General features: G+C 43.7%; 1 protein-coding gene across 12 annotated transcripts in view; it reads right to left on the reverse strand.

Annotated features, from left to right (window-relative positions):
• The window catches only part of uvssa (UV-stimulated scaffold protein A), a 124,578-nt gene that overhangs the window by 88,300 nt on the left and 14,055 nt on the right, over positions 1–22,223 (reverse strand). For 11 of the 12 annotated variants that reach the window (XR_015069048.1, XR_015069047.1, XR_015069031.1 and 8 more), the window contains 2 exons: positions 17,138–17,262; positions 11,471–11,624 (listed from right to left, as the gene is read on the reverse strand). Coding sequence is in view for 5 of the 12 variants with exons in the window: in XM_085938351.1 (XP_085794477.1) it covers positions 11,471–11,624; positions 17,138–17,247 (264 nt within the window). In the remaining 7 variants the exon portion in view is untranslated. Of the gene's footprint in view, positions 1–11,470; positions 11,625–17,137; positions 17,263–22,223 lie in introns of those variants that run through there. The other variant, XM_085938367.1, reaches the window with a different exon arrangement.

Here is a 22,223-nt window from a genome sequence, read left to right on the forward strand (position 1 = left end):
GATGGTGCTGTGCAAAAGGGAATGTCAAATTAGTCAACAAGGTATTTAGTCAAACTTTATAAACAGCAAACTTTATATACAATACGACATACAATATCTATCTATCAGACAGGACTCACCGAGTAGTCCATGGTAATGCGACCTCTGAGCTCTACACGCGTACACGTTACGTGTGGTATCCCACAGGAATCGGTACTCGGACCAATTCTATTTAATATTTATATGATTCTGCTTGGGGACATAATACATTAACATTAGTTTTCAATGTTGCGTGGATGACAGTTATATATGCCGTTATCGATGACAAACTGGATGTCACTCAATTTCCTCCGTCTTAACCCAGATAAAACTGTGATGTTGATAATTGGTCCCGCTCTTTATCACCACTTATTTAAGGAAACCACTATAACTATTGATAACTGTTCTATCACTGAGAGTGATATTGTAACTAATCTCAAAGTAATATTTGACCAAACGCTCTCCTTTCAAAAGCATATTAAGAACATGACTAGAATTGCTTTTTTTCACCTCCGTAATATTGCTAAGATTAGTCCGATTCTCTTGACCGGTGATGCGGAAACGATTCTACATGCGTTTATTACGTCGCACCTGGACTACTGTAACGTATTATTCTGTGGTCTTCTTAAGTCCAGTATCAAAAGTCTACAGTCAGTACAAAATGCTGCTGCAAAGCTGCACTCACGGGCAAGAAAATTTGATCACATTTCCCCAATATTAGCCAACTTACATTGGCTCCCGGTCCATTTAAGATGAGACTTCAAGGTTCTCCTATTAACCTATAAATTCTCGCATGGCTTAGCGCCTTCATATCGCGTTGACTTTGTTGTTCCTTACATCCGTCCCGTAAACTCCGCTCGCAAAACACTAGTCTTTTAGTGACCCAAAGGGCCAAAAAAATGTCTGTAGGGTCGAGAGCAGAGGTTGGCAACCCGCAGCTCCAGAGCCGCATGCGACTCTTTAGCACGCCCCTCGCGGCTCCCTGGAATTTTTGCAAAAATGCGTGAAAATGGAAAAAAGTGGTATTTTTTTGTTGTTTTTTTTAAATATGGTTTTTATATGGTAATCATGACACAACCATTCTCATGCTGTAAAAATGTTTGTAGTTACAAATATATTAAAAATACCGAATTTAAGAATGGCGTCAAATAGCAAAATTGCGTCATGGTCTACGACACAGCACATACGAGTTGTAAACAAACAGGTGTGTGAGTGATTGGCCATGGATTCAAAAGGCAAAAAGAGAAAAATTGCTAATGAGAACAAAGGCTTTGGGAAAGAATGGACTGAACTATTTGCTTTCATTGCCAATGCTTAAGCATTGCCTGAATGTTTGATAAGAAGAGGAATTTGGAGCGACATTTTTAGATAAAGCATGCTAAATTTTCTGCCGATCACCCAGTTGCAACTGAGAGGAAACGTGCAATTGCAGTGCTGGTGGAGAAATTTGAGGACCGAAAAAACATTTCCAAAACTGGATTGCATCTCCAAACTCTACAACTGCTACAAGTTTTGTTGCAGCCCCGGAGATAATAAAGCGCGGAAAACCATTCACCGATGGCGAGCGAGTACATGAAGGGATTCATTCATTAAAATATCAGTCTCTATTTTCGGACTTCAAAAACAAAACCGAAATCATTCAGAAAACTAAAGACATGCCTCTCCGCACAAACAATATCACCCATCACCAGATCATGACATCAATTTCGATATCGAACAGACAGCTCTGCTATGCAGGTAAGTGAACTCTAATGGGCCACAAGATGAAATGATCGAATTGATACCACTATAATTTCTATTATTTTTAATTATCTTATTAGTAATCTTACAGCTTATTGACAGTCTATGTTGCCTTATAAAAGGCTTTTATTATTTTGCGGCGCCAGACAGGTATGGTTTTTATTTTATTTGGGCCAATTTGGGTTCCCGACCCCTGGTCTAGAGCATTTTCTATTCGGGCTCCAGAGCTTTGGGAATGCCCTATCAATGGATATTAGAACTGCTACCTCAGTAGAAACATTTAATACACGTTTAAAGACAGTTTTATAATATGGCCTTTAACTAACCTGTAGTGACCGATTCAGCTGGAGTTTGTGTTTTCGCTCCCTCCACCCCATCGCCCTACTCCTCGCCGGCTAGGGAGGTGGTTAGGTGACACCCAAACTGACAGCGGCTGTCTGGATTCTTGTGGACCAATCAGGATGAGGGAACTGCCAGGACAATCGTGGGCACCTCCTTGACTTTGAATTGGACATCCAGTTTCTCTTTGATTTTTTAAAAATTTATATTATGTATTTTATGCGCCCTCTCTGCATCCATGTGCCTGGTCATCCTTCTCAAGGTTTCTAATTTTTCCCCTGATGATAGTTTTTTTTTAAGTTTTTCCTTGCCCTCCTGGGAGTTTAAGATCAGAGGATGTTTAGAATAATTGTCAATTTTTTGTATATGTGAAGCCCTTTGCGACATGTTTGTGATTTAGGGCAGTGGTCCCCAACCTTTTTTGTGCCACGGACCAGTTACGCATTACATTATATATATATATATATATATATATATATATATATATATATATATATATATATAATTTATATAAATAAATAATACATTTATAATAAATTTATAAATACAATGAAATTTATATTCAGACAGGACTCACCGAGTAGTCTGAATACTACAGACTATGTACCGGATGGCCAAGCGGAACGCGGCTACAGCTGTTGCTGAGGCAAAAACCCGGGCGTGGGAGGAGTTTGGCGAGGTCATGGAGAATGACTTCCGGAAGGCTTCAAGGAAATTCTGGTCCACCATCCGGGATTTCAGGAGGAGGAAGCAGTGCACAGTCAACACTGTTTACAGTGGAGACGGCGTGCTGCTGACCTCAACTCGGGACGTCGGAAGTCGGTGGGGAGAATACTTCGAAGACCTCCTCAATTCCACCGACACGCCTTCCATTGTGGAAGCAGGGCCTGGAGACTCTGAGGCGGAATCTCCAATCTCTGGGCTCAAAGTCACTGAGGTAATTAAAAAACTCCTCGATGGTAAGGCCCCGGGGGTGGATGAGATCCGCCCAGAGTTCTTAAAGGCTCTGGATGTTGTGGGGCTGTCATGGCTGACACGCCACTACAGCATTGGTTGGACATCGGGGACGGTGCCTCTGGATTGGCAGACTGGGGTGGTGGTTCCCCTCTTTAAGAAGGGGGACCGAAGGGTGTGTTCCAATTACAGGGGAATCACACTCTTCAGCCTCCCTGGTAAGGTCTATTCAGGGGTGCTGAAGAGGAGGATCCGTCGGGAGGTCGAGCCTCGAATTCAGGAGGAGCAGTGTAGCTTTTGTCCTGGCCGTGGAACAGTGGACCAGCTCTAGACCCTCGGCAGGATCTTCGAGGGTGCATATGAGGTCGCCCAACCGGTCCACATGTGTTTTGTGGACTTGGAGAAGGGGTTTGACCGTGTCCCTTGGGAGGTTCTGTGGAGGGTGCTTCAGGAGTACACGGTGACGTGCCAACCGATAAGGGCGGTTCAGTCTCTGTATCACCGATGCCAGAGTTTGGTCCGCATGTCCAGCAGTAAGTCGGGAGTACGGGGTGCCGAGCCAACTGATAAGGGCAGTTCGGTCCCTGTATCGCCGCTGCCAGAGTTTGGTCCGCATTTCCGGCAGTAAGTCGGATTCGTTCCCAGTGAGGGTTGGACTCCGCCAAGGCTGCCCTTTGTCACCAATTCTGTTCATAATTTTTATGGAGAGAATTTCGAGGCGCAGCCGAGGCGTTGAGGGTGTCCGGTTTGGGGACCTCAGCATCGCGTCTCTGCTTTTTGCAGATGACCTGGTGCTGTTGGCTTCTTCAGGCCGTGATCTCCAGCTCTCACTGGAGCGGTTCGCAGCCGAGTGTGAAGCGGTCGGGATGAGGGTCAGCACCTCCAAATCAGAGTCCATGGTCCTCGGTCGGAAAAGGGTGGAATGCCCTCTCCGGATCGGGGATGAGATCCTGCCCCAAGTGGAGGAGTTCAAGTATCTTAGGGTCTTGTTCACGAGTGAGGGCAGGATGGAGCGCGAGATCGACAGGCGTATCGGTGCAGCGTCGGCAGTAATGCGGACTCTGTACCGGTCTATCGTGGTGAAGAGAGAGCTGAGCCAAATGGCAAAGCGCTCGATTTACTGGTCGATCTACGCTCCTACCCTCACCTATTGTCACAAGCTATGGGTCGTGACCGAAAGAATGAAATCCAGGATACAAGTGGCAGAAATGAGTTTTCTCTGCAGGGTGTCGGGGCTCTCCCTTAGAGATAGGGTGAGGAGCTCGGTCATCCGGGAGAGACTTAGAGTAGAGCCGCTGCTCCTCCACGTTGAGAGGAGCCAGATGAGGTGGCTCGGGCATCTCATCAGTATGCCTCCTGGACGCCTCCCTGGGGAGGTGTTCTGGGCATGTCCCACCGGTAGGAGACTCCGGGGACGACCCAGGACGCGCTGGAGAGACTATGTCTCTCGGCTGGCCTGGGAACGCCTTGGGATCCCCCGGGATGAGCTGGATGAAGTGGCTGGGGAGAGGGAAGTCTGGGAGACCCTCCTAAAGCTGCTGCCCCCACGACCCGACCCCAGATAAGCGGAGGATGGATGGATAGATGGATGGATGGATAAAATGGTAAGACTGGCATAAAACAAATATAAACCATATAAAAATAAAACTCACCATTACGTTTAATTATTGGGAGCACCGAGCTTGTTTTTCAGAAACGAGCCGGTCCCATCTAGGTGTAATCGGAAACAATGACACCTGAAGTGGTTAAATTTGTTTTTTAATGCAGGATACTTGGTCTCCATGTGCCGGAGCAGTTTTGAAGGCTTCATTGCCTTGTCAGCTAGCCTGTCGCCACTTGTGCCGAGTGCGCTTGGCGCGTCAGTCATTTGTGGCGATAAATCCATATTTTAAGTAGGACTCCAGAAATGTTCTTTTAACTGCAGCTTTCCTTTTCTTAGAAGTAGGAGCCTCTTCTTCTTCAGTCTCCTCATTGGGTGTTTTTCCCTTTCCGAAGAAGCTTTCCAAACTTCTCTGTTTCTTGCTAATTTTCACTCCCTGGCGAATAAGATGAACAAACTGCTGCTTCTCATTTCAAGGAACACGGACTTCAGCAGATCCGCCGCCTTGTGCTTCGTTGAAACGTGGCTTGACAGACCCAACCCCTACCACACCGTAGAGCTAACAGGGTTTCGGCTACTACGGGCAGACCGCAGCGCGGAGCTCACCGGAAAATCAAAGGGATGTGGTCTGTTTCTACATTAATGAACATTGGTGTACTGATGTCACGGTGTTGAAAAAGTCTTGCAGCCCTCTCCTAGAAACACTTTTCATATACTGACGGCCATTTAGTTCACCACGTGAGCTCTCCTTGATCGTAATGGCGGCTGTTTACATTCCACCACACGCATTGGCGATCGAAGCCACGCAGCTGCTGGCTGATCAGGTAACAGACATGGAGAAAATACTACCAAACTCACTAATCATTGTTTTGGGTGATTTTAACAGGGTGAACCTCGCACATGAGCTCCCCAAATACAGACAGCACATATCATGTCCCACCAGAGGGACGCAGACACGGGACCACTCTTACACCGTAATAAAGGTTGCATACCGCTCTGTGCCACGTGCAGCTTTAGGACTCTCGGACCACTGTCTACTTCATCTGATCCCAACCTATAGGCAGAAATTAAAAACTTTTAAACCTGTGGTGAGGACTGTGAGGAAGTGGACAGTGGAGTCAAGGCAGGACCTCCAAGCCTGCTTTGACTGCACCGATTGTTGTTTTTTTTAAGCTGCAACTTCAGACCTGCATGAACTCACCGATACTGTCACATCATACATCAGCTTTAGTGAGGACTTGTGTGTGCAGACTAAGACATTCTGCATCTACAACGACGACAAACCTTGGTTGACACCAAGCCTCAGGATGCTGCACAAAGCCAAAGAGGAGCCCTACAGAAGTGGGGACCGGGACCTGTTCAGGCGGACCAAGAACACACTGAACCGGGAGATCAGGAAAGCCAAGCAGTGTTATGGGGAGAGCCTGGAGAGACACCTCTCTTTCAATCCTGATCCTTCGACAGTGTGGACAGGTCTGCAGAGCATCACGGGCTACAAGAAACCAAGCCCCCATCATGTGGAGAACCCAAGGCTTGCAAACCAGCTAAAAAGGTTTTACTGCAGGTGTGAATGGTCCACCCACACAACAGGACCTCCTGCATTACAATCAACATACACACGATACAAACCTCCCTCCACAACCCCCCTGTCCACACCTCCATCATCGTTATCACCCACTCTCTTTCTTACAGAAGCCGCACCCGCACTTCAGATTGGCGAGGAGGAGGTGTGTCAGATGTTCCGGGGATAAGGCACCAGGCCCAGACGGCGTGTCACCCTCCTGCCTGAAAGTCTGTGTTGAGCAACTTGCACCCACCTTTGCACGGCTCTTCAACCTTTCCCTGGAGCTGTGTGAGGTGCCCTCGTGCTTCAAGAGCTCCATCAGCGTACTGGTGGCCAAGAAGCTCGCCATCACAGGTTTGAACGAGTATAGACCTGTTGCCCTGACATCTGTGGTCATGAAATCCTTAGAGAGGTTAGTGTTGAGCCACCTGAAGGACATTATGGGCCCCCTGCTCAACCGTCTGCAGTTTCCCCACCGGGCAAACAGGTCGGTGGACAATGCGGTCAACATGGGGCTGCACTACATCTTGCACCACCTGGACACCCCAGGGACGTACGCCAGGATCCTGTCTGTGGACTTCAGCTCGGCGTTCAATACCATGGCTCCTGACATCCTCCACCAGAAGCTCATCCAGCTTGTGGTGCCTGACTCCACCTGTCAGTGGATCACCAGCTTCCTGACCAACAGGAGGCAGCATGTGAGGCTGGGGACCATCACATCCGACACCCAGACCACCAATACTGGCGCCCCCCAGGGGTGCGTCGTCTCCCCACTGCTCTTCTCTCTCTACACTAACGATTGCTCCTTAGGCGACACTTCTGTGAAGCTCCTGAAGTATGCAGAAGACACCACTCTCATCGGACTGATCCGGGATGGTGATGGGACTGCGTACAGGAGGTGGAGCGGCTGTTCCACTGGTGCAGCCAAAACCACCTGGAGCTGAACCCGCTCAAGACCGTGGAGATGACAATGGACTTCAGGAGAGACCCTTCACCATTTCCACCCCTCACTATCCACACTAATACTATTCTCTCCACAGACACCTTCAAGTTCCCGAGATCCACAATCTCTCGGGATCTGAAATGTACCAGCCACATAGACTCTGTCTGGAAGAAGGCCCAGCAGAGGCTGTACTTTCTGAGACAGCTAAGGAAGTTCAACCTGCCACAGGAGCTGCTGAAGACCTTCTATACTGCCATCATCCAGTCTATCCTCTGCACCTCCATCACTGTCTGGTTTGGATCGGCCACCAAATAAGACAAGCACAGACTGCAATGGACAATCAGGACTGCAGAAAAGATAATCGAACCTACCTCCCATCTATCCAGGACTTGTAGAGTTCCAGTACCATGAAACGTGTAAGTAACATTTCTACAGACCCTTCTCACCCAGGTTGCAGTCTGTTTGAACTACTCCCCTCTGGACGGCGTTACAGAGCACTGTACGCCAAAACCAGCAGACACAGACACCCAGGCTGTTGCTCTGAGGAACTCACACCACTCATAGAGTCTCAGAGTCATTGCTGTGCAATAACATCTTGCTCTCGATGCTTTATCTTTGGATTGTCCATATTATGTGTACTATGTGTGCTCTCTGCATCCATTGCAGCTTGGTCATCCTGTAAGAGGGATCCTCCCATCTGTGGTCTCTTCTCAAGGTTTCTTATTTCCCCCAGTAAGAGTTTTGAGTTTTTACTTGCCCTCCTGGGAGTTTAAGATCAGGGGATGTTTGAGAATAATTGTCAATTTTTGGACATGTCCTGAATGTTGTTAGCTACCTAAATGTTGTACAGAGGCCGAGGTGTACCGGAGTCAAATTCCTTGTTTGGCATGCTCAAACTTGGCAAATAAAAATGTATTTGATTTCGATTTGATTTGATGAGCGTGACCCGAGGTTAACTTCATCCGATTGAGGCCCGGGCAGGATGTAACGTTAACAGTAATGCTACTTGGTGGAGGACTGCGGATGACTCATGAGCCTGACCCAGAGGTCACCTTATCCGGTTGAGGTTGGAGATGCAGCTGCAGTTTATTCTAGAATCAGTCCTGGGAAACACAGGTATACGACACAATGGAAAAACTGGTGCGTGACCAAGCTGGCGTAGGACCCACGTATGGCGGCCTAAAAAGAGGTCGTCCTGACAAAGAACAGGGCTCGCTTGCTCACTCACTCTCCGTCAGGGCTTTGCCCCTGCGTGCTGCCTGTGGGCCAAGAACGTCGATTAGACAAAGATAGATTTTTCATTCTTTTTGAGATGAAACCAAAATCTACTAAAATGAATTTCTAGAGTCTTCGAATTGGAATTTGTCAAATTTTAAGCTTAAAGACAGGCTAGGAGATGTGGACCTCGGTGCAGCAGGGAAAAGGCCTTTTTTAGGCGCCGTCTTCTCCTTCTTTTAGGCCAGCCTGTCTTCTCAAACAGAATTCGAATTTTTGGAACAAGGAGAACTGATCCCTTGACTTTTCCACCAAATAGCATTTTATACCTTTTGTCTCTTACCCTTTTTACTATTTGAGAGTTTTGCAATCGAGAGAACACTGAGACTGAATAATTTTTGCTTGATTGAGGTTGGTGAGTAGAATTATTGTTGTTTGTTCGAACGATCTTTTTCTTGCTTATTCATTCAATTTCTTCTTAATCCTTAATTCAGTTATCGATTTTTTCATATTAACTATGTTGAGCATGGTTTTATATGCAGTAATTAGAACTTTAAATCTCTTTTGTTTCTCTACCATAGTCATACTGTAAACCATTCAGTTCTTTTTAAAGTGAAGACAGCTTTTATCCTTGACATTAGGAAGTGTCAAATCTGGTTCGAAAAAGTTAACTTGAGACTCAGCTAGTGCGGGAGCGTGGTAGTGTAAATAAACAAATATCTGCGATCTTAACAATGACAGCTTAAAATATCCGAGACTTTACAAGTGCAACAAATCAAAGGAAGATAGCCCCCAGAAGAAAAAGGGGGTGGTCATTCTGGCACCGTGTCTCAACAGACTTAGACAAACTTTGTCATTTTGTCTGCACAGGGTGCCCATACTACTGGGCCTGTATGCAGGGATTAGCATAACAGATAGGTGGTCTGAAGAGCCGAGGTGGGGGCGGGGGGCTGTTCTGAATGCATCTTTTATATTGGTGTAAACCAAGTCTAGAGTGTTCTCTCCCCGGGTTGGAGAATCCACGTGAGAATAGTCTTCATATTAGCCTGGTTGAAGTCCCTAGCAATGATGAAAACACCCTCTGTGTGCGTGGATTGCAGCTCAACGATTGTCCGATAGAGAACGCTCATGGCCTCTTTAGTATTAGCGCTGGGAGGCACATACACCGCAGTGATGCTAACAACAGTGAACTCCCTGGGCAGGTAGAAAGGTCTGCAGTTAACAGTCAAAAGCTCGATGTCCGAAGAGCAGAAGCTGGCGACAGATCTAGCATTTTTACACCAGTTGTTGTTGATGTAAACACACAGCCCACCCCCTTGGGATTTACCGCTTAGTTTGCCGTTTCTGTCGGCACGGAATGTAGCGAGCCCCTCCAGGCTAACGGCGTTGTCAGGTATTGATGAGTTCAGCCATGTCTCCGTCAGGATGAGAGCGCAGCAGTTTCTAAACTCCCTCTTTGAAGAGAGTTCCATTTGTAGATGATCTATTTTGTTATCCAGTGTGCGTGCGGACGTTGGAGAATAAGATGGATGGAAGTGGCGGTTTGTAGGGGTTAGCTTTTAGCTTAGCCGTTAGCTGCGCTTCCGCCGCCGGTCACACCGCCTACGCTTGCTCCTCCTCCGGCGTGTGCTGCCCGGCGAGTCCGCTGCATCGTGAGCATCTGGGACTTGTGCCCGAAGCACTCCGAGGCTACGTAAACAGTCTAGGGTAGTTGTGGCTACGAGTCCAAAAACACTTGATGACCGTAACTCCAGCAGGCGCTGGCGATCATATACTAACCTACTGGATGGATAAACTAATCTTTGTGTGGTTTGTAGCGTCCTAGGCAGCATATTTTTTGGAGGAATGCTTGCAGGTTGTCGAGAGCCGTAGCAGCCGACTAGGGCGCCGCCATCACATGATTACAACAGATTACACAAGCTTCAAATGACTTTAGAGCAAGGGCGTCAAACTCATTTTTTTCGCGGGCCGCATTGTAGTCATAGCTTCTTTCGGAGGGGCATTATGAATGTCAACCCAAATAAATGTATGAGCACCTCATATTATATACAGTAAAAGCTACAAAACAAACTGACAAATAACTCGTTTTCAAATCAGATGAGTAAAAACTAGTCAAATATTTAAAAAAAGATATTACAAGTTAAGACAATTTTCAATTCTCGTAATGACACACAAATTTGATGCACAATATGTCTTTGCGGGCCACATAAAATGATATGGCGGGCCGTAACTGGCCGTGGGCCTTGAGTTTGACACCTGTGCTTAAGAGAGATTGACGTCCTTAAAAGATTAAATAGATCCTTCAGAATTAATTTCTTAGAGGCGGTCAGAACTCTGATTAATATTTTTCAAACTCTGGCTTATTTAACTCTCGTCTCCCCATGAGAGCTGCGTTAGGGCAGTGGGCCCAAAAGAGAGTTTTAACCCTTTAAACGGAGAGCCGGTTTCTTACGTTTGATGAGTGCATAATTTGACAATATGTAAAAGGACAACAAGAAATTAATTGAATCATACCCTCTAGAACTAGTCGTACCAGACTTAATCAAAACGAATCATTCCACTTTGAAATCAGTCCATCCTTGAATTGTAACTCCGGCCTGACCCTGTGATTAATAGTAAAATTCACTGGCATTCCCATGACAATCTCCCAAAAATGTCAGCCTCTAGCTGTCCTTTTTAGAATTAATACTGTTTCTTCTGTCAGCAAACACACTCCCGAACAAATCAACATTTTGATTTTCACCCAGAACATACAAAGTACTTTTACAATGAATATTAAACTAAAGCCTGTTTGCAAAGGGAATGAATTATATGTTCTCCTCAGGGTTTGTCAGAGTTTAAGGTCACATACGTACATTCGGCAGTCACCTATACTTTTCCTGTCGCAAGAAAGTTAACGGAAATTTTGAATCTGATAAAAAAATTATCAAAACTGTTGGCAAACATTCAGTGAACGCTTGGCAAACATAAAATGTTTGCAACTTTGGGCGAACACTGAGGAACCAGGATGTGAATGTGCATTCATTGCCTTTGCCAACACTCTCAAACATTCGGCCCTCATTTGATATAGGCTAAAATGTTTACTTTACCCCAGTACCTGGAAGTTCTCCACCAGGAGTGTTCGGAAGTGATGTGATTTGGGGAAAAGGTCGCTGGCTATCTTAAGGGCTGCAAGACGGATGTCGGCATGGTTTTGGTTGAGCTGGGACATTAACGAGCGGTAGACATGATTGATGCAGTTGTTAGATTCCCTACAAGGAATAACACCAAAAATTATTAGAGTGCGAAAACAGTTTAGATGCTTCATATGAAGGCCAACCAACCTACTGTATAATTCCAACATAAATCAGGTACATAGCACATAAAGCACATAAAGCACACACACACAAAGTTCAAATGACCCAAATGAAGATATTGATCAATGACAGTCTTTATTTTTGTAATGGAAAGAAAAATGTGGGTATTACTCGAAGAAGCAGTTTAACAGTCGCATCGGCATGGATGGAAAGCTGTCAATAATTCACTTCAATGCCAGTTTATCTGGCAACTTTTGAAAACAAAAATTGGGATTATCCTTTGACTTTGGCCAAACCTTTTAACATCATTACAATATCTGAAACTTGGATTAATGAAGAAAAGTACAAGGAGTTTTACCTTAACGGATACAAATTTGTGCACAAGAGCAGGAATAATAAACTAAGTGGAGGAATGGCACTTTTTATTGAAGACAGAACTGTTTGTGAGACACTGAAGAGCATGTCACTGGTGGTTGAAAATGTATTAGAATGTGTATCAATAGATATTACGTTGGGGAAAGGCAAAAAAAAAACTCATGTGTTGTGTATACAGATCTCTTAAAGGTATTAGAGAGGATCTTATTTAGAATTTATTTTGTAATATTTCTCAAATTTCTCCGCACATACCACTGATATACTTAACGGTATCTAACTAGGTCGTCTTAAATATATAAATATATATAAACCGCACGCTCTGTGGGACCAGAAAAACCTCAACCAATCAATGTTGACATGAATAATGGAAACATTGGTCAGTTAACTGGTCAATCATTGTTTTTCGTGTTTTATCTCCTTTTTGCTCGCTCACGTCACAACGCCAAGTACTGCGCAAGCGCATAACGTGATTAAAACTCAGCAAATTTTGGAGAGTCTGGCTTCGTTGTAGTGTTCCCTGCTTGGGTTCTGAGTGAAAGTTGCTGATGACCGTCTTTGTGAGACCAGTTCAGATATGCGTCGTCACGAATTTACATGATAAATCAGGTGTGTTCGGACCTCTGCAGTGGAGCCTCTGCCGAACCCCTGAAACCGACTCATCGAACCCTAGGGTTCGATCGAACCCAGGTTAAGAACCACTGCCCTAATTATTTCACCATAAACAACTGTAGAATAGAACACAGGGAGATGATTGTGCCACTTCATGAGCCGTCACCTTATCGTGGTGGAGGGGGTTTGCGTGTCCTAATGATCCAAGGAGCCAATGATCTGGGGCGTTATGCCCCTGGAAGGGTCAACCATGGCAAAAGAGTCCTGAGTGAGGGGCCAGACAAAACACGACTCAAAGATCCCTTATGATGATGGACATAAATGGACTCAAATTTGCCTTGCCGGACGCAGGTCACCCCCTCTGGAGCGAGGCCTGGAGGTGGGGCTTGAAGGTGAGCATCTGGTGGCTGGGCCTTCACCCATGGAGCCTGACTGGGAGATGCCTGAAAAGGCAACGGGGACCCCTTTGCATGGGCTCACAACCTGTGGGAGGGGCCAAAGCGGTCGGGTGCAGAGTGAGATGAGTGGTAGCCAAAGGCAGGTAACTTTGGCAGTCCGATAAACAGCTACAGAAGCTGGTTCTAGGGACAGGAAATGTCACCTATCTGGCAAGAAAAGAGCCCGAGCTGGTGTGCTGGTACCACTCCTCTTGACAGGGGTTGGACTCTCTTCCACTCTGGGGTTGCCCATGATGAGAGGCGCAGAGCAGGTGTGGGCACCTATATATTGGTATTCATCCTGGTGAACAAGAGGGTAGCCTCCCTCCGCCTCTGGGTGGGGGGTGTGGGAACTAACTGTTTTTGTCTGTGCACTAAACAGCAGTTCAGAGTACCCATCCTCGTTGGAGTCCTTGGAAGAAGTGTTGGAGAGTGCTCCTTCTAGGCCCTAGAAGGGGCACTCCCCAACACTAGAATCTAGGGATTCCAACGTTCTGCTGGGTGTCTTCAATGTTCACATGGGCAATAACAATGAGACCTGGAAGGTTATGATTGGGACGAAGCACCCCCACCCCCATCAGAACCCTAATGATCTTCTTCTATTGGACTTTTGTGCTCAAGATGGATGATCCATAATGAAAATCATGTTCAAACATAAGGGTGTCCATGTCTGCACTTGGCACCAGGGCACCTAAGGCCGCAGTTCGATGATCGACTAGTCGTGTCATCGGATTTGCGGCCGCATGATTTTGACATATGGGTGAAGAGAGGGGCAGAGCTGTCAAGCTTGATTGCAACCTATCATTCAGTACCCACATAAACAACACTATCCGTTCCGCTTATTTTCACCTCCGTAACATTAATCGCCTCCGCTCATCACTCACCCCATCCAGCGCTGCTATCTTAGTCCACTCACTTGTCACCTTTCGCTTAGATTACTGCAACTCCATCCTTTTTGGTCTCCCTCAAAAACTCCTCCATAAATTGCAACTGGTCCAGAACGCTACTGCTCGCATTGTCACTGGAACCACTGTCTACCATCATATCACTCCCGTTCTACACCAACTTCACTGGCTCCCCATAAAACAGCGCACTGATTATAAAATTCTACTTCACACATTCAAGGCCATCCATAACCTTGCTCCTCCATACCTGTCAGACCTCCTTCATGTACACAGTCCTACCCGGTCTCTCAGGTCTGCCTCCAGTATCACCCTCACTGTCCCCTCATTTCATCTGTCAACTATGGGGGCCAGAGCCTTCAGTTGCTCTGCCCCTCGCCTCTGGAACTCCCTCCCCCCGGACATCAGAAACATTGACTCTATCAAACTTTTTAAATCTCACCTCAAAACCCACCTGTTTAGGCAGGCATTTGTCTAAGTTTATTGCTCTGCTCAAGAGGTCTCTTTGCTTTTAGACTTCTTTTCTTTTAATTGTGTCGATTTTATGTGTGTTCGGCGACCTTGAGTGCCGTGAAAGGCGCCATACAAATAAAATTTATTATTATTATTATTATTAACTGAGCTGTTTTGTCTGATCATTACTTAATCAAATTTGAAATTTTAGTTCTTAGTCAAAGACAAGAGATCAATCAGAATTATAGGAGCCGTAATATTAACTGAATGACTGCAACTGCGCTATCTGAGCTACTCCCGTCGGCAACGGCCACATTTCCCGCATATACCGGCTCTATTGATAATCTCACAAATGAATTCAATGCGACATTGTGAAATGCCATCGACTCTGTGGCGCCGCTACGTCTGAAAACTCGCTGTAGATTGACTACTCCGTGGTTCACAGATGAAACACCTACGCTTAAGCAATTATGTAGAAAGCATGAGTGCAAATGGCGTTTAACCAAACTTGAGGTTTTCTATCAGGCATGGCGTGACAGCCTCCTGAAATATAAAGATGTGCTTATCTTAGCAAAAACTCGTTATTTTTCGCAAGTGATTAATCTCAATAAAACCAATCCTAAATACCTATTTGATACAGTGGCGAAGCTAACACTGTCGCCAGCCGACCCCCGATAGCGCCTTTCACTCAGCTGACGAGTTCATAAAATTTTTCGCTCGAAAGATTGAATCCATTAGGGATGAGCTCAAGATGACCATTCCGATCGCTCAGTCAAGACCGCCGATTACCGGCGCTGACGATCATGCAATAACCCTCTCAAATTTTAAAGTCAAAGTCCGCTTTATTGTCAATTTCTTCACATGTCAAGGCACACAAAGAGATCGAAATTACGTTTCCCACCGTCCCACGGTGACTAGACACAGTACACAACACTCACATCAAATAGCACCAAGAGTAAAAATGAACAGACAAGAGCAGTGAATAAGTAATAAGCAAATAACCCAAATAAATAAAAAATGAATAAATAAATAGACAAATAAGAGCAGCAAAATGGAGCAAGCGCGCTAATAGCAGACAGCCAGATCATAGCGCAAAAGAACAGGACGTCATGTAGCAGAGGGTGGAGGGGGGAAAGCGTGTCCCTTGAAAGGCTTACACAATTAGTTAGTGCGGCTAAGCAAACAACATGTTTACTTGACCCGCTTCCAGCCAAACTATTTCAAGAATTATTTCAAATTTTAGGACCGTCCATCTTAAATATAATTAATCTGTCTGTCTGTCTCCTCTGGGATAGTGCCAACAGTCTTTAAAAGCGCTATCATTAAACCGCTACTTAAGCGACCAAATCTTGACCCAGACTGTCTCAGTAATTATAGGCCAGTTTCAAATCTCCCATTCAAAGCAAAACTTCTTAAAAAAGTAGTAACGCAGCAGTTTATTGATTACATGGTCGCCAATAATCGCTATGAATCTTTTCAGTCTGGTTTTAGAGCTGATCATTCCACTGAGACAGAACTTGTTAAAGTGACTAATGATCTCCTCATAGGTACGGATTCAAACACTTCATCGGTATTGTTACTACTCGATCTTAGTGTTGCCTTCGACACTGTAGACTTCGATATTTTATTAGATCGTCTTAAAGGTTGCGTTGATATTTCAGGGTCAGCACTAGGCTAGTTTTATTCCTATCTATCAGACAGGACGCACCGAGTGGTCCATGGCAATACGTCCTCTGAGCTCTATAATGTTATGTGTGGTGTCCCACAGGGATCGGTACTAGGACCAATTCTATTTAATATTTATATGATTTCGCTTGGGCACATAATACGTAAATATAATATTAGTTTTCAATGTTACGCGGATGACATTCAATTATATATGCCATTATTAACGACAGATCCGCGGGACTGTTGTAATCTTGAGGCGTGCCTTGCGGAGATCAAGCAATGGATGCCCTGATCTTCAGCTCTCAAAAGGGCAAGGAAAAACTAAAGAAAAACCCTACCAGGGGAAAAATTAGAAACCTAGAGAAAGGACACAGATGGAAGGATCCCCCTTTCAGGATCACCAGGCTGCAATGGATGCAAAGAGGGCACATAAAATACATAATATGGAAATCAAAAAGTGAATGTCCAGGCCAAAGGGAAGAGCTGTCGGAGGAGCCCTCGATTGTACTGGCAGTGTCTTCGAGGAGGGTAATCAGCTGCAGTTCCCTCATCCTGAATTTGGTCCACGAGAATCTAGATAGCCGCTGTCAACTTGGGTGTCACCTAACCACCTCCCCAGCCGGGGAGGGGTGGGGGAAGTGGGGTCGGGGAGAGGGAGCAAAAACAAACTCCAGCCGAATCGGCCACCACAGGTTAATTAAAGGCCATATCATAGAAATATGTCTTTAAACGTGTAAAATGTTTCTACTGAGGTAGCAGTTCTAATAGCCATTGGTAGGGCATTCCAGAGCTCTGGAGCCCGAATAGAAAATGCTCTCGACCCCGCAGACATTTTCTTGGCCCTCTGTGTCACTAAAAGACTCGCATTTTGCGAACGAAGGTTACGAGACGGAACATTTGATAGAATTTATGTATCATTCATTTAACATGAAAAAAAAATCTGATAAAATACTGTAAAATGTCTGATACTCCAGGAGTGGAGAGTGGCTGGACCTGAATGACAAAAAAACAGGGTTTGACTTACTTGCATATATTCTTGAGTTTCTTCATTTGTTCCTTGTTCAGCTGCAGCTGTCCAGAAGTTGTAAGCTCTTCCACAAGCTCAGAGACTCTGTCCATCTGAGACAACTCCATTCCTCAAAGTAACTCCTGTGTGAAGTAAGATGTCTTTCATATTACATGTTAAAAAGACAAACTTTACGTTTCAACACTATGGATAAAAACATCGATGACAAACGATTGATTAACAGCTGCAATCAACACGGTGGACTGCAATAACCTGAGGCATGTTTTGGGAGAAAAATATTGCCTTGATGTTGTTCGGGCTGCCGCACTAGCCAAATTGAGTAATAACAATAGATTAAGACTTTGAGATATGTACAACAAGTGTCAAAGCAAGAGTTTTTGATTGTTTCTTTGTTTTTAAAATATCATGTGATGAATTTGGCCCATTCTTTTGAATGACATTGTATATGAGCTACTTTAGGCACTGCTGCTTGAAGCGTAGAAGTAGCAGCAGAATATGAGCCTCTGCTGGTTTCCAGACAAAGCAAGCTCGAGTAAGATTAAATTTATGCCTCGATATGGAAAGGAAACATAGGTAAGCAGTACCAATGTATTAGATCAAACTTTAGTCAGTTTCGATAATTTCATAGGAGATCGTTTGAGAAACGCGATTGTTTACACTTTGCTGAGGCTCATGGGAGTCTGCAAGCTGAGGCTCATGTGAGTTTGCGGGTGGCTAATGCTATAATGATAGCTGCTACACGCATGAGGCTATTTCATGTCATAATAGGCTGCTCTGTTAAAGTTCCGAGTAAATTTACGGATCGATATGGAAAGGAAACACAGGTAAGCAGTACCAATGTGTTAGATCAAACTTAAGTCAGTTCTGATCATTTTATAGGAGATCGTTTGAGAAACGCGATTGCTTACACTTTGCTGAGGCTCATGGTAATTTGCGGGGGTGGCTAATGCTATAGTGATAGCTGCTGTACGCATGAGTCTATTTCATGTCAAAATAAGCTGCTCTGTTAATGGTTCGATAAATTTACGAATCGATATGGAAGGGAAACATAGGCGCGCAGTACCAATGCATAAGATCGAATTTTCGCCAGTTCTGATCATTTTATAGGGGATAGTTTGAGAAACGCGATTATTTACATAGGTTTCATTGGTTATTGGCTAGTGGATACATACCGCAACCCTAGTCAACCTCAGTTTGTTGCACTATAGCTTCCATTTTATGCGCCTTTTACTCCGGTGCGGCCTCTAAATGAAATAATTTCTAAAATAAAAAATTCAATGAGGGTGCGCCTTTTGGTGCGAATACAGTATTTGACATGTCCTACATAAAATATGTATATATTTATATTGTAATTTTGTAGTTTTGTTCTATTAAATAGCCCCCATTTTTAAATATTGTATGTATATTTTTACATGTTTAAACATATGATTTAAAAACATTGCACATTTATAATGTGATGGTTGGATAATGTTTGAAAAACAGTTTTTTATTTAGGTTCAACTATCGTTTTGGTTCATTTTAACATCAAAAAGTGTATTTATATCTGCAACTACCATAAGTATGACTGTTATTGAAACCTATTTTATATTAAAAAACACACCCTGGACCATCACTAATCAAATGCATTTTCACAACATCCTGGAACTACACAAAGGTAAGGATCATAGGTTCAATTAATTGAAGAGAACCTCAATGTTGAATAGATGTCTAGACTCTAGAATTTTTCAAATGATCACTAGCTATTAGTGCGATTAGCGCTAATCGCCCTAATAATTATTAGCCATCATTCTAACGTTTACTCAAACGTCTCCAAAACTTTCAGATATAGACATCACGAATAGACGTCTATCCTGTAGACGTCTAAAAAAACTTTCTCAGAGACGTCTAATAGACGTCTAATAGAAGTCTAGCTCGTAGACGTCTAAAATACTTTCACATAATAGACGTCTAATAGAAGTCTATCCCTAGACGTTTATAGCAAAGAGGTCTAATAGACGTCTATTAGATCTCTATGCTATAGATGTATACGGCATAGACATATTTATTACACTTTTAGACGTTTTAGCCGAGACGTTTAGGTTGCAATATATAAAGAAAAATATGTAAATAATGCAAACCATAAATTGATGACTATATTCACTTCACTATATAATAAGCATTGTCCAATCAAGGAATATAATGAAAAAAACTAAATAAAAAGAACAGTCCATAGTTGACGAAAGGCTTAAGAAATGCCTGTAAAAAGAAATCCTCACTCTATAGGAACTTCATAAAACAGAGAACAGAAGGCACTGAAGATAAATATAGGAGATAAGAATAAATTAACTAATGTTATAAGATTAAGTAAGAAAGAATATTATAAGAATAAACTCGAATTTGAAATTTCTGGAGAGATTGCGTGTGAAGGCGAAGAAGCTGAATATTTTTTGGGGGGGAATACTGTGGAATGATTTTGGAATGAGTTGAATTTCTCGAGAAACGTAGAATTTAGAGGTGAAAAACGGAATTTTGGAGAATTTGGTGGAATTTCGAATTTGAAAATGTGGAATCTATGGGAAATGGGAATTTGCGGAATAGGGAGGAAAAAGATGAAGAGTTGAAAGTCGGAATGGGTTGAATCGGTGGAAAAATGTGGAAATTAGAGGTGAAAAATGGAATTTTGGAGAATTTGGTGGAATTTCAAATTTGGAAATGTGGAATTTATGCGAAATGGGAATTTGGGGAATAGGAAAGAAAAAGATGAAGAGTTCAAAGTTGGAATGGGTTGAATCAGTTGAAAAATGTGGAAAATAGAGGGGAAAAACGGAATTTCTGAGAATTTGGTGGAATTTCTAATAAATATAAATATTTCGGTTCAATTTGGGTCGCTTCCGGTTTATTTGGGTCACTTTCGGTTCAATTTAGGCCACTTCCGGTTTAGCTGAGGTCACTTTGGTTCAATTTAGGCAACTTCCGGTTTAGCTGAGGTCACTTCCGGTTTATTAGGGTCACTTCCGGTTCAATATAGGCCACTTCCGGTTTATCTGGGTCACTTCCGGTTCAATGTAGGCCACTTCCGGTTTATTTGGGTCACTTCCAGTTCATTTGGGTCACTTCCGGTTTGCCTGAGGTCACTTCCGGTTCAATGTGGGCCACTTCCGGTTTAGCTGAGGTCACTTCCGATTTGTTTGTGCCACTTCCGGTTCAATTTAGGCCACTTTCGGTTTATTTGGGTCACTTCCGGTTCATTTTCGGTCACTTCCGGTTTGCCTGAGGTCACTTCTGGTCTATTTGGGGTCGCTTCCGGTTTGCCTGAGGTCACTTGCGGTTCATTGGGGGTCACTTCCGGTTCATTGGGGGTCACTTCCGGTCTATTTGGTGTCACTTCCGGTTTGCCTGAGGTCACTTCCGGTTCATTGGGGGGTCACTTCCGGTTCATTGGGGGTCACTTCCGGGTTACCTGGGGTCACTTCCGGTCCAATCAGGGCTCATTGGGGTCACTTTAGGGTCAATCCAAGATGGCCGCCACATAGTGGAAGTGGGGGTCAAGGGGGTGAATATGGGAAGCATAAGGTGAATAAAGTTGGAATGGGTTGAATCAGTTGAAAAATGTGGAATTTAGAGGGAAAAACCGGAATTTTGAAGAATTTCGTGGAATTTTGGAGAATTTGGTGGAATTTCTAATTTGAAAATGCGGAATTTTTGGGAAGTGGGAATTTGGGGAATAGCGTGGAAGAATATGAAGAGTTGAAAGCTGGAATGGGTTGAATCGGTTGAAAAATGTGGAATTTAGAGGGAAAAAACGGAATTTTGTAGAATTTGGTGGAATTTTGTAGAATTTGGTGGAATTTCTAATTTGAAAATGCGGAATTTTTGGGAAGTGGGAATTTGGGGAATAGCGTGGAAAAATATGAAGAGTTGAAAGCTGGAATGGGTTGAATCGGTTGAAAATGTGGAATTTAGAGGTGAAAAACTGAATTTTGGGGAATTTGGTGGAATTTGGTGGAATTTCAAATTTGAAAATGTGGAATTTTTGGGAAGTGGGAGATTGGGAAATAGCGTGGAAGAATATGAAGAGTTGAAAGCTGGAATGGGTTGAATGGGTTGAAAAATGTGGAATTTACTGGTGAAAAACGGAATTTTGGGGAATTTGGTGGAATTTCAAAATTGAAAATGCGGAATTTTTGGAAAGTGGGAATTTGGGGAATGTTGAAAATCTTTCCCAATGTGACGTGAATGTGCTGAATGACGTGAATTTCAAACTGGAACGACGTGAATGTGAAATGTTGAATGTGCCATTGAGAATAAATGGGGAAAAATTTGTCGGAAATTTGGGAATCTTGCGGAATCTGAGAATTTTCGGAATAAGAAAAATGGAAGCGCTCATCTCGGGAATATTTGGAATGGCTGAAAAGTGGAATGGAGTGAATGGGTTGAATTGTGTGGAAGAAGGACAGAAATCGCGGAGAATAAAATATAATAATAATAAAGTAAAAGGAGTAGAATAACATAAGTGTGAAGGCCTTTGCCTTCACACAATAATAATAATAATAATAAAGTGAATGGAGTAGAATAACAAGTGTGAAGGCCTTCGCCTTCACACAATAAAGTGAAAGGAGTAGAATAACATAAGTGTGAAGGCCTTCGCCTTCACACAATAAAGTAAAAGGAGTAGAATAACAAGTGTGAAGGCCTTCGCCTTCACACAATAAAGTAAAAGGAGTAGAATAACATAAGTGTGAAGGCCTTCGCCTTCACACAATAATAAAGTGAAAGGAGTAGAATAACAAGTGTGAAGGCCTTCACCTTCACACAATTAGAGGATAACAAAAATAATATTAGGGGATATGGACTCTCCTAAACCACATTCTTAGAGAAGGTACCGAACAACACAAATTACCTAAATATGTTGTTATAAATGATACTGAAAATTACAATATGGAAGAAGTGGCAAACAGTTTTAAGTAGCCTCAAATAGCATAAAACATACCGATTCCAGTGCCAGATGTAGGCAACACAGATAAATTAATAGAAAGGAATCCTCACTCAATGTTTTTGAAGGCAGTTGATGAAAATGAAATAAGTAACATTGTAAAACAACGCA

The sequence above is a fragment of the Syngnathus leptorhynchus genome, chromosome 2 (genome assembly GCF_054491065.1).
Source record: "Syngnathus leptorhynchus isolate UIUO chromosome 2, UIUO_Slep, whole genome shotgun sequence".
Taxonomy (NCBI): domain Eukaryota; kingdom Metazoa; phylum Chordata; class Actinopteri; order Syngnathiformes; family Syngnathidae; genus Syngnathus; species Syngnathus leptorhynchus.